This window comes from Barbus barbus (genome assembly GCF_936440315.1).
Source record: "Barbus barbus genome assembly, chromosome: 1".
NCBI lineage: Eukaryota > Metazoa > Chordata > Actinopteri > Cypriniformes > Cyprinidae > Barbus > Barbus barbus.
Window position 1 is genome coordinate 41,864,021 of NC_136729.1, and position 13,055 is coordinate 41,877,075.

The 13,055-nt window shown below is 42.5% G+C and overlaps 1 protein-coding gene across 1 annotated transcript in view; it reads right to left on the reverse strand.

Annotated features, from left to right (window-relative positions):
• Positions 1-1,289: 1,289 nt before the first annotated feature.
• LOC306876043 (polypeptide N-acetylgalactosaminyltransferase 18-like) overlaps positions 1,290-13,055 on the reverse strand; it is a 132,943-nt gene continuing 121,177 nt past the window's right edge. The window contains exon 11 of the mRNA XM_079426940.1: positions 1,290-1,938. Coding sequence (XP_079283066.1) covers positions 1,792-1,938 — 147 coding nt within the window. The 3' untranslated portion in view covers positions 1,290-1,791. The remainder of the gene's footprint in view (positions 1,939-13,055) is intronic.

The window sequence follows — 13,055 nt, forward strand, 5'->3', positions numbered from 1 at the left end:
TTTTCATGTACATGTCTATATAATTATTATTATATAGACATATATAATAATCAGTAGCCTCTGTAGTGTGACAATCTATAAAGACAAACTTCTGTTTTTCCTCTGTTATGTTTGTTAGAACATGAAAGGCACTGCTTGCATGTTTTTGCACATCAGACCAAACATGAGAGCTGCTGTTTCAGTGTGATTTCATGCTTTCGTTCTGCTAGCTGTCATATAAAAGAAGCAGCGAAATAAGATTCAAATCACAGCTCCATCAGGCACAATTCCTGCTCTTGGTTGCAATAAAATAATTTCAGTGTGCAGACATCTACCTTTTTTGTTGTTGTTTAAAACATTCAGTTGTAATAAATATAATATAATATTGATATAACTTTAAATAAGAGAAACACTTTTAAATAAAAGAAACAATGAAATATATAATATTAATAAACCCAGTAATTCACAGCACAAAACACATTGTAAATGGCAAAAACCTTGAATATACCCGTTTTTAATGTAGTCAGAGCCACATTACTTTCTTGCCCCTCATGTTTTTTTTTTTATGCATATAGTTTTCCAATGATGCCATTCAACACGTCCATGTTGGCATCTGTCTATTTTGACTAATGTTCACTATGTTACAGATGCATTTGCACCAAAATATTATAGAATTTGAGGTAACACTTTAGTTTAGGGACCAGTTCTCACTATTTACTTTAGCATTTACTGCATATTACTAGTTTATTAGTACTTACAAAGCACAAGTTAATACCTTATTCAGCATGACCATATTTTAGATCCCTACCCCATACCTAAACTTACCAACTACCTAACTATAAATAGGCAACAAAATAGTAGTTTGAGGCAACAGTCATAGAAATAGTCACTATAGTGAGAACTGGTCCCCAAATTAAAGTGTGAGCGAATTTGATTGGGCGTACAGCTCCTATTTATTTTGCTATTGTTTCTATATGGTTAGTTATAATTATTGTACTCAGCAGTCTTTCCTCTGCTGTCCTGAATAGACCTGTAACCTATTTTTGTCCTGCGATCCACCAGTTTAGAACCACTGCTATAAAATTCATTGTGATCTTCATGGAATATTCTGGTGAACACAAGCGCATGCCGTGCATCTGAAGGAACAAACACTGAGTTGTACTCTAGAGAGAGCACATCTGTTCAACCAAACCCCTGACACTATGAGGAATTACCGAATCTGTCACAACAACTACAGCTCTCTCTGTTTTACAGGAATGATGGTACAAGGTCTTGTGTAGAAAAATGTAGATCAGCAGAACTCACAAATTGTCTTCGCATTTGTTTTTTACTGCCATATAAATACTGAGAATATTTACTATACATGTAGATATAAAACTGTTGATTGTATCTAGATAAGTTCCAACATATTGGTATGTCCCAAAAATTTACAGAGTTATTTCAAAATAATCTCAACCTACAAACCTGAGACACTAGAAAGAAATAAAGCAAGAACGTTGCCAAAGCTTTGCTACATAGTAGCAATTATGGCTTCAATGTGTGCATTGGAGCCGGTACAACCTTCAAGTCAAGACAAAACCAAGTATACCTTGCACAAAATAAATCTCAGTACAGTGTAGAACCTCATAATACATGATGCAATATCTGTCAAATGTGGATCATCAGTATGCACAAGTACAGTAGCTAGGAAAAATGTTTAACATTTATCATATGATGCCAAGGTCAAACAGAGACATCCAGGTGCTTAAGCTTGTCATCATTTGTCAATGCAGTCCTCCCAGATCCGCATATGCATCAGTCTCGATGGGACCATCATAAGGTGCTACCAGGCAACGTATTGGTGATGGTCCAGTCCTGGCCAGTGCATTTTTGGAGCATCAGCTGATATCCGAACTCATTGTCATTGTTCTCCACGAGTTCAAGGCATCGCTTTGACTTTGTATTCTGGATGGAGCCTCCCTGAAGAAAGGAGAAAGAAAATAGATATATTTCATTACAGAATCCCCCCGACTGTGCCTAGGCATGTCCCTGTATAGATGGAGCTGTCAGGGCTTCATCCATCTTCCCACAAAATTCCCTTTCAATGTGGGTAACCTTTCACACTTCATGTTCAGAAAAATCTCATCTGGAATCACAGCCTGATCTCCTTTGAAAATGTAGTTATTCATACATATCATACACATACATTTTGTATGTTTGGATAGAAACTAAATATAGCACTTAAAGGAATAGTTCACCCAAAAATGTACATCCTCAGTACAATCAAGATTTAGAGGAGTTTGTTTCTTTATCGGAACAGATTTGGAGAAATTTAGCTTCACGTCACTTGCTCACCAATGGATCCTCTATAGTGAATGGCTGCCGTCAGAATGAGAGTCCAAACAGCTGATGAAAACATCACAATGATTCACAAGTAATCCACACCACTCCAATCCAACAATTAATATCTTGTGATGCAAAAAGCTGTGTGTTTATAAGAAACAAATATCTCATTAAGGCATTTTAACATCAAACCGTTGCTTCTGGCCAAAATACCAGACTATAATATCTGTTGTCCACCAACATATTTGTTTAAAACTGGTTTGGACTGGTTTCAAGGTACGTTTACACAACAATGATGTACTAAAATGCAAAAGTTTTTACTTTGTTTTTTTTTTAAAGTTTCAGACGCAGACAACAATGTTGTCAAAACAACTCCTGAAGACTCGTATTTCAGCCAGAAGCAATAGTTAACAATCATGTAGATATTTTTGAGCCCTTAAAGGTCCCATATTGTACACCTTTCTGGAGTTTTGATGTCCTTAAGAATATATATTTGCGGTATAAGTACCAAAAATCATCTCAATATATTTGTACAGCTCTTCTCTCAGGAGCTCTGCTAAGAACAGGTCAATTTTTGCCTGTCTAATTAATATTCATGAGCATATCTTCTGATTGGCCTGTTGTTTTCTGAGTGATGCACGGCTAGACCAATCACAGGTAACTAGTTAGGGTTGACGTCACAATTACGTCACAGCGCTAGCTGGAGGCAAAACAGGGAAAACTGGAGGCGGCCCATTCAAACCAGTTCAGATTCGGCTATATACGGAGCTAAAAATATCATCTTGTTGTGATGTTGGGTGCCCGAATCGATTTAATACAGCCTCAAATTAGAAATTTGATCGCATACCTGCTGCCACTGCCAGACAAAAAACCGACGACAGCTGTGGTTAAACGCGATAAAATGAGAGGACTGGACAGAAACTAAATTTAAATTAAAATTTCAGTTTTGACAATATGGGACCTTTAACCTCAAGCCTACCTTAAACCTAACCATATCTCAGCTACACAAAAACATATGTGTGGTGTAACGATTTCATGTGTGGTGTAACGATTGAGGCTGCAAATTTTAAATGTTTAACTTATGCAACACTTTATTTGAATTTTGGATTTGAATGAATGTGATCATGTTGAACATATTCATTTAATAAATTCAATAAAATCAGCCTATTAATTCTATCAATTCAATGAACATGAAACAGGTTTTTAACATTTGCACATCTCTAAAGTTGTAAATTAGTAATATGCTTTTACGATGATGTTGACCCTGTACACTAATTATGCAAATTTTAGTATCCATGTCATCATACAAAAAAGTATGTGTATGAATACACGATTACTAATGTGACATGAAAAAAAACATGTTTAGCATTAACTGGTAATTCAAGCTTGAATTTTATCCAATACATGTATCAGAGACATGATTAACTGCATTCATTTTCTAATGCACATCTTTTTTCATAATTATATTTATAGTATATGTTGTTTTGGTAATACTACTACTACTACTACTACTACTACTACGAATAATAATCTTCTGATTTTGGGATGAAATGCCACACAATCATAATCTTGAAAGATATTGTGAGGCCCATAAAGAAAATAACATGAGGAGGTGGAGAGTTTGGGTCAAAACATTCAAAACTTTAGAGACATCAGGCACATCAAATTCATCTTCATCTTTCATTTTCCCTTCTGAAAGGGGCTTGATAGAGTCACAGCTGATGTATCTGTGAGGGAACAGCAGCGCTGCAGGCTTAGACATGAGAGAGCAGGCTAAGACCTAGAGGGAAGCATCCGCACTGATCTCAAGCCGGGGAGGATGGGACTGCAGGACTGAGATAGGGTGGCTGAGTTTTTCACTGCCAGCATTCATTTCAGCCCACTAAATTCACAGAAGAGAACGCCTGTGGCCTTAAGACCCGGGCTTATTTGGTCTCAGTACCACAGACTCCTTCTCGCTCTTTGAGAAGTGCTCAAGGAGACCCACACAGCTGTGGTCAGGAGGTCTTCAGTCTTTACATTCTCTTACAGATTCTTTATGAAGGGTTTATCTGAAGCTATCATGTGCACTGGGCAGCCTCCAAGTGTACGAGAACAGCAGTACATACAGCTACAAGCATTACAGTTTAACAGGTCAATAGAGTCCGTACTGCAGATACAGCTGGATCAGAGCATTTCTAGTGTTGATTATCTAGAAGAGTGTAAACACTGTGACGCTCCAACCAGTGTTATTTTTGTATGATTGATACTACTACAGTTATTGTTAATATTTTAGAGTTATTTTATTTATTTATTTTCATTTTTTGATGTCTATATAGATTTGATTAAGTTTTAAGTTTTAGTTGTAGTTTATTTAGTTGTAGCAATGTTTAGTACTTTAAATTAAACTAAATGACAATAAGAAATATACTATGTACTACGGTACTACTGTAAGTTATGCTGTATATGCGGCAGTACACAATTTAAAGAGTTCATTTGAAAAGGCATGGCTGCTGCATCTGGCACAAGAAGTTAAAATTTCATTGGACAATATGTGAAGTGGAGCGGTTATTTTCCGTTCTTATTCATAAATCGGTTGAAAGTTAAATGGGACCGACGAGCTTATTTGTGGAGCGATCTGGATCTGCGGTTTGTCTCATATTATAAATCAAATTACGTTGCTGGGAAAATGTATGCCAAATGACTACAAAAGCACTGCACAAAACCGTGCAGCGTCAAAGTCGCAATAATGGTAATCAGTAGGCTATTAAATTCACATATATTTATGTATGATATACACAGTTTACTATAAGATGAAACTCTTATAGTTAATGAAGCCCAAATGCCACCTACAGGCCTATTATGTGAAGTGTGTATAGGCTGGCGAAATTGTGACGTGAAAGGACTTTATTATATTACCATTTTTGATAATTCTGCAGCATTATGAATGTGTCTTATTGTCACGTTCCCTCTCGGGATACAAGGAGGTGCGGAGACGTGGAAGTTCCAATAATCCGTTTATTGAAAACACACACAATGAGACGAGGAGCTTGGGGAGAGATGAACATCAATGACGTACTGACGATAAGACCGGACACCGGGGCTAGGAAACACAGGGCTTATAAACACTAGGAAAACAAGGAACAGGTGTGGACTAATCAAACACAGGGCTAGGGACTAATTAAACTAATGAAGACAAACGAGGACAGGAACAGGAAGGCCAAATATGGGCACGGGAGGAGGGGAAACACAAGACAAGGACTGACACTTATGCTCATCAAGCCTGCATTTATTTGATCAAAAATAAAGAAAAAAACTTGCTTCATTCCTGAATAAATCAGCTGTTTTGAACTAATTGAGAAAGACGTGCTGCCACCTACTATCAGTTTTAGGAAAAACTGGTCTGTATATATGAAAATTTGGTTTATATTGTAGATTTGAATTATGAATTAACACAATAACACATGGTATCATGATACTTCAGCCGGTACAGTATCGTAACATATATTTATGGTATCATGACAACCCTACTACACAGAGTTAGCATCTATGAAATTTATTTTTCCCAAAATTCTGTGATTTCCATTTTTTCCTGGATTCTGTTTTATGATTTAATAAAAATAATAATCTTTAAAAACTGTCTAATGAAATTAATTAATACAACTTTAAAAAATTAAACTTTTTTTTTTTTACATTGTAATGAGCATTAATAAATTGAAACATTATAAAAATATATTGGTTGTATGCTATTTAACCCACTGCTGAGACTCTTCACTTCATGGTGCGGAGATCGCCAGCTCGACCTAGTTAACTGCCCGGTTGGTACAGTGCTGGAGTTCCTGCAGGCTCGACTCTCCGCAGGGTTAACCCACTCCACCTTGAAGGTTTATGTGGCGGCGATTTCGGCCTACCACGCCTCTCTTGGTGGACAGTCGGTGGGTAGACACCCCCTAGTTACACGTTTTCTCCGTGGTGCACGGAGGCTAAGGCCCCCAGTACGGTCCTGGATTCCTCCTTGGGACCTGGCTGTGGTGTTGGATGCTCTCTGTAGGCCTCCCTTCGAGCCTACTGAGGAGATCTCTGATCGCCATCTCACCCTGAAGACTGTATTTCCTCTGGCGATTTCTTCTCTGAAGAGAGTTGGGGATCTGCAGGCCCTGTCAGTGGCCGCTACTCACTTGGACTTTGCACCCGGCATGGTCAAAGCCTTTTTGTACCCTCATGCAGGGTATGTCCCCAAAGTTCCTTCTGTCACACCACAGCCTGTCGTACTGCAGGCCTTCAGTCCTCCTCCCTTTCGGGAGCCTGACCAGCTAAGGCTTACCTGTATGTGTCCAGTGCGAGCACTGGACGCATACATCCGCAGAGCTGCCCTGTGGAGAAGGGCGGACCAATTGCTGATTTGCTATGGTTCCCCTAAGAGAGGTCGTCCTGCTTCCAAGCAGACCCTCAGTCGGTGGATTGTGGATGCCATCATCATTGCCTACGAGTCCTCTGACTTCCCCTCACCGATGGGAGTCAGGGCTCATTCCACTAGGAGTGTGCGACCTCCAAGGCTTTCTTCGCAGGTGTCCGAATACAGGACATCTGCAACGCTGTGGGATGGTCTACGCCCCTGACTTTTGTCAGGTTCTACGGCTTGGACATGTGGGCTACTCAAGGCTCTTCAGTCCTCTCGCCCCAAATTTGCTCCGCAGGGATACACACTGGGCAGACACTGGTAAATCTGTCAGCGTGGATATCTCGTTCCCCTAGCGTCTTCGGACGCAGCTCGAGTTCCTGAAAAGGAATGTCTTAGGTTACGTATGTAACTCCAGTTCCTCGAGGGAATGAGACGCTGCGTCTCCACACGTGGTTTTGTACCAGCTGGTCATTACGTCACCTCGCCTGTGACGTCTCAACCATCCATTGGACAGATTTCACTTGTATTCAGAGCCGGTGGCGCTGAAGGCGTTCCCCTAGCGTCTTCGGACGCAGCATCTCGTTCCCTCGAGGAACTGGGGTTACATACGTAACCTAAGAAGTTATAAATATATATATATATATATATATATATTTGTTTTTTTTCCGATGGTTTTTGCTCTAAAAAGAGTCCATAATTTTATCATAATTTCACCCTAATTTGTCATGCGTGTGTGATACTCGTCTTAGTATGTCTGCTAGAGCTGCCTAGGGTACAAATGTTCCACTCATAATGATGCATAAGAAGTGTGTTAAAGGTTACAGGTTTCCAAAGTCTTTAAAGTGATTCATTCAAGCATGGGAAATCTAACGTGACGGTGTGCATCCAGCTGTGGGCATAGGGTAAATATGAAGGGCAAGGCTAAATTAGCCCATCACATGAACTGTTGTGCATCGCTGGCTGATGTTGACACTTACTCATCAATTCACTATAAAAAATTGGTCAGTTGGCTATAAAAATGGCCTTGTGCTCTCACATCATGTCTAAGAAGTAAACCAACATGGGCATTTAATATTGATCCAGTCTATTTTAATGATGATGTGTGCATGTGAGTGTGAGACTGAGATTAGACTGGAGCATTGCCTTCAGCCATAGCTAATGTGAGATACATACATAAACACAAAAGGCAGTTAGGGAGGCAGCAGAGATATTTTATAATTGGAGAAAGAAGTTACAAATGGCAAGCGATAAAACAGAAACTAATTAATGAGAGTAACCGACACACACATTTCAATGAGTAACATCATCATCTGTCTTATAAAGTACAAAAATAACTCCAATAAACAGACACTCACATACAAATTAGTATTATTAAAAGTAATATATCAGCTGTTTTATTTCTAGTCTCGCCCCCATATGGTTATTAAAGATACATTTTTTTTAAGTTATATTAAAACTGTAAAACACAATGACTCTGTTTAAAAGTGTAAACAGCTCATCTTTATGCTCACCAAATAGATAACACACTAAAATGTAAAACCTAATTGTATAAATGATTAATTATTTAAATGAGTAAAATCAAATTTGAATGTGCCGTTTCTCCATTAAATTAAATTAATGATGAAGAAAATAGAAGAAAAGATTATTTCAAGAGTAGAAATGACAGAATTTACTGTAAATGGATGAAAATAGATATTTTATAACACAATGTGACAAAAATGTATTTCACTTTTTAATGGTTTTTCATGCACCTGTCAATTTTGAGATTTTGGGCTTTTTCATAAAGTGTTTTTTTTTGTTTGTTTTGTTTTTTCAGACTAGTGGAAAGAAAACATCCAAAAGACACAGTTAAGTGCCTCTTTTATATCACTTTATCTATTTGTGTCAATAGATTTTAATTACAATACACATTATAAAGGCCATTTTCTCAAAATGAGTTTCTCCTATACTGAGCCATACTGTAAATCTTCAATTCAGTAGCACTTACACAAACCAAACTTTACATTTTTATTCCTATCTATATCTTGAAGGTTTTTACAGAGGGATTTGTTCATATATAATTTGCTTGATTATATACAACATTTTATTCCCCCCAAAATTGTGAAAATATATTGCTCCTCTTCAGGAACTCGAGCTGCGTCGAAGCACTATGGGAACGCTTTCAGCATGACTGCGCTCTGAATCACATGTGTAATCTGTCCAATGGATGGGCGAGACGTCACAGGCGTCACATGCGGTGGTGATGGCGCAGTGGATAAGACACATGCCTTTGGTGTGAGAGACCCGGGTTCGAATCCACTGTGAGACACCAATGTGTCCCTGAGCAAGACACTTAACCCCTAGTTGCTCCAGAGGCGTGCGACCTCTGACATATATAGCAATTGTAAGTCGCTTTGGATAAAAGCGTCAGCTAAATGAATAAATGTAAATGTGACGTAATCGGCCAGGAAGCATAAAAGCACGTGTGGTGGAACCGGCATTTCTGTGTGTGTGTGTGTCTGTCGATCTGTGTTGTGAGTCTTATTTAGTGTTGTTTGTCCCTACACAATCACTTGGAATAAGCTCCACAATGTCTAAAAGTGCAGAGAAAACTAAGCACTTGGGCGATAGAGCATGCAGAGTCAGTTCTCGAGGGAGCTGACTGCCCACTTTGTGAGTGTTTGTCACTGCGTATGCTTGCTCTCGGAAGGCTCTCTTTGAGGAGTGAGCTTTCACCAGCATTCTTCGCGGTGCTGGCCCCGCTTCTGCCGAGGCGAAGCGGCGACTGCACTCGTGGGAATCGCAGTTGGATCAGGTGGAGGGAATGAAGACGGGCGAGCCCCTATCTTCTTCCTTTCCCATCAGATCCAGCGCCCGCTCTCTGGGATCGGAAGCCCGCCCTGCGGTTTCTTCCCCCCAGAGAGAGAGGGCTTGACGCTCCGCCCGTCTTCCTCCTCAGAGGTGGACGTGAAGGACGTCGATGAGAAAGTTGCAGTGTTTGCACAAGCAATGTTTGCACAAGCATATTATGAATGACGACATCATTATAGCAGCGTAAAAAATGCATAGAAACGGAGTTCGCGCTGTCAGCTCTAAAGAAAAGGGGCTGATTGTGCTTCTCCCCGCCGTATGATCTCGCGGTTCCGGTTCCACCGCTGCAGAGGCACGGCAGCAAGTGAGATCGTGGGGATCGCAACATGGATCTGGCGGACGGGTTGGAGACTGGTTCGCCCCATCTTCACCTGCATTACCCAGATCTAGTGCTCTCGCTCAGGGCTGGAAGCTCGCGGTGCAGTTCCTCCCCCTTTGAGTGAGAGCTGCTGTTGCAGCGCGCATTGCAGAGGCAATTACATCATTCTCGTTCATTCTATGAAACCTTTTCATATCAGACCGTGTTTACTTGCCTGATTGTTTTTCTGCATTTAATTTTGAGGAATTAAATTATCTATTTCATCTAACTAGGAGAAGTTAGATGTGTATAAATGTATATATACACAATACATACATGTGCGTATAGGAGCACGATGTTTTATGTTTCAGTGTTCCAGCTCCTCGTTTAGGGAGCGTCACTTCTCGTACTACCCAGAATATTGGAGTCAGAGTGGCGCTCCCGGGCCAAAGGCTTCTAGCAGAAGGCGGATCTGCAGACTGTCATTCTCGCTGGATAGTCTTCAGCTAAAACGTCCTGCTGCCTATGGCCCAGGACTTCTGAGGGCCGGCCCCTCTGGGGAAGAGCGGTGTACACCGCATTACACGGTGCCCGTCTTTCCTCAGTGCCCTCAGGAGATTGGTCTGCCAACCCTGCCAGTGTTCCAGGGCGCAGCGGTCTCCAGAGGCTAGTCTCGAGAGACTGGTTCCCTTAGTAGGCACTTGGCGATGTGGGAGCCCCTGCCAAGCGTGTCTCATTGGGTGCTGCCTGAGCAGGCTCTGGTTCTATCAGTCTAGTCTTCCTAGAAATGACGCGGGTCTGAGGGCCGTCGTTTCAATATGACACTTTAGCTGAGGCAGTCCTAATGTCTATGGCCCAGGAATTATGAGGGCAGACCCCTCTGAAGAAGAGCGGGTTACACCGCAATACACGGTGTCCGTCTCTCCTCAGTGCCCTCAGGAGATCAGTCTACCAACCCTGCCAGAGTTCCAGAGTCGAGGTCTCCATCGAGTGCTTCTCTCAGTTATTTCCGCCCAGAAACGTAGCGGAGCTGAGAGGCTCGCCACCCCTTCAGGGGTCTCTAGAGTAGCTAGTTCGGCCATCTCCTGCCGGTCCTCCACTTCAGGGCACCGAGCTTGCAGCTCTAAGCACACCAGAGGCCAGTCTCGAGAGACTGGTTCCCTTAGTAGACTATTTGGCAGTGTGAAAATTACTGCCAAATGTGTCTCAATGGGTCCTGCGCACTGTAGAGAAAGGTTATCGCATTCAGTTCGGTGCCCCACCACTGCCATTCAACGGGGTGATTCCCAACTGGTGGGCCCCGAGCAGGCTCTGCTCATGGAACAGGAACACTCTCTTGGGGAAGGAGGCCATTGAGGTCGTCCCTCCTCATGAAAGAGAGTCTGGGTTCTACAGCCGGTACTTCATTGTTCCAAAGAAGGATGGAGGGTTGCGTCCCATTTTAGATCTGTGTCAGCTCAGTCATGCAACTGAAGTTCAAGATGCTGACACAAACAGATTGTGTCTCAGATCAAGTCTGAGGACTGGTTTGTCACGATCGATCTAAAGGACGCATACTTCAAGGTCTCCATTCTTCCCACTCACAGGAAGTTCCTGAGGTTTGCTTTCGGGGGCAAAGCATACCAATATCGGGTTCTTCCCTTTGGCCTTGCACTCTCACCCCGCACTTTTACAAAGTGTGTGGATGCTGCTCTGGGTCCTCTGCGACTCCAGGGCATCTGCATACTCAATTACATAGACGACTGGTTGATTCTACCTCAATCGGAGCAACAGGCGATTCCACATCGAGATGTCGTTCTCGTGCACATGAAATAGCTGGGGATATGCATGTCCCCTGCTCGATCCTCACGTCAGTCAAGAGAGTGAGAGAAGGCCGGTCACTCACTGTCAAGCTGTTTCAAAAACTGCTGGGTCTGATGGCAGCTGTGTCCAACGTGATACCTCTTGGCCTGCTGGCCTACAGTGGTGGCTCAGAACCAAGGGGTTCTCCCCGAAGGGAAACCCACTTCGCATGATCAAGGTCACGTGGCGATGCCTACGTGCCTTAGACATGTGGAGACGTCCTTGGTTCTTGTCTCAGGGCCTGGTGCTGAGAGCTCCTTGTCGCCACGTAACGCTAGCGACGGACGCATCCCTCACCAGTTGGGGAGCAGTCATGAATGGCCACCCTGCCCGCTGTCTGTGGAGTGATTGCCATCTCACTTGTCACATCAACTGCCTGGAGATGCTGGCCATGTTTCGAGTGCTCAAACACTTTCTCCCAGACCTAAGAGACCTAAGTGTCAATATTTTGTGTGGCCACCATTATTTTCCAGCACTGCCTTAACCCTCTTGGGCATGGAGTTCACCAGAGCTTCACAGGTTGCCACTGGAGTCCTCTTCCACTCCTCCATAACGACATCACGGAGCTGGTGGATGTTAGAGACCTCACGCTCCTCCACCTTCCGTTTGAGGATGCCCCACAGATGCTCAATAGGGTTTAGGTCTGGAGACATACTTGGCCAGTCCATCACCTTTACCCTCAGTTTCTTTAGCAAGGCAGTGGTTGTCTTGGAGTTGTGTTTGGGGTCGTTATCATGTTGGAATACTGCCCTGCGGCCCAGTCTCTAATTCAGTATTTCACAGTACATGTCGGCATTCATGGTTCCCTCAATTAACTGTAGCTCCCCAGTGCCGGCAGCACTCATGCAGCCCCAGATCATGACACTCCCACCACCATGCTTGACTGTAGACAAGACACACTTGTCTTTGTACTCCTCACCTGGTTGCCACCACACACGCTTGACACCATCTGAACCAAATAAGTTTATCTTGGTCTCATCAGACCACAGGACATGGGTCCAGTAATCCATGTCGTTAGTCTGCTTGTCTTCAGCAAACTATTTGTGGGCTTTCTTGTGCATCATCTTTAGAAGAGGCTTCCTTTTGGGACGACAGCCATGCAGACCAATTTGATGCAGTGTGCGGCGTATAGTCTGAGCACTGACAGGCTGACCCCCCACCCCTTCAACCTCTACGGCAATGCTGGCAGCACTCATACGTCTATTTCCCAAACACAACCTCTGGATATGACGCTGAGCACGTGCACTCAACTTCTTTGGTCGACCATGGCGAGGCCTGTTCTGAGTGGAACCAGTGTGGTCTTGGCCACCGTGCTGCAGCTCAGTTTCAGGGTCTTGGCAATCTTCTTATAGCCCACGCCATCTTTATGTAGAGCAACAATTC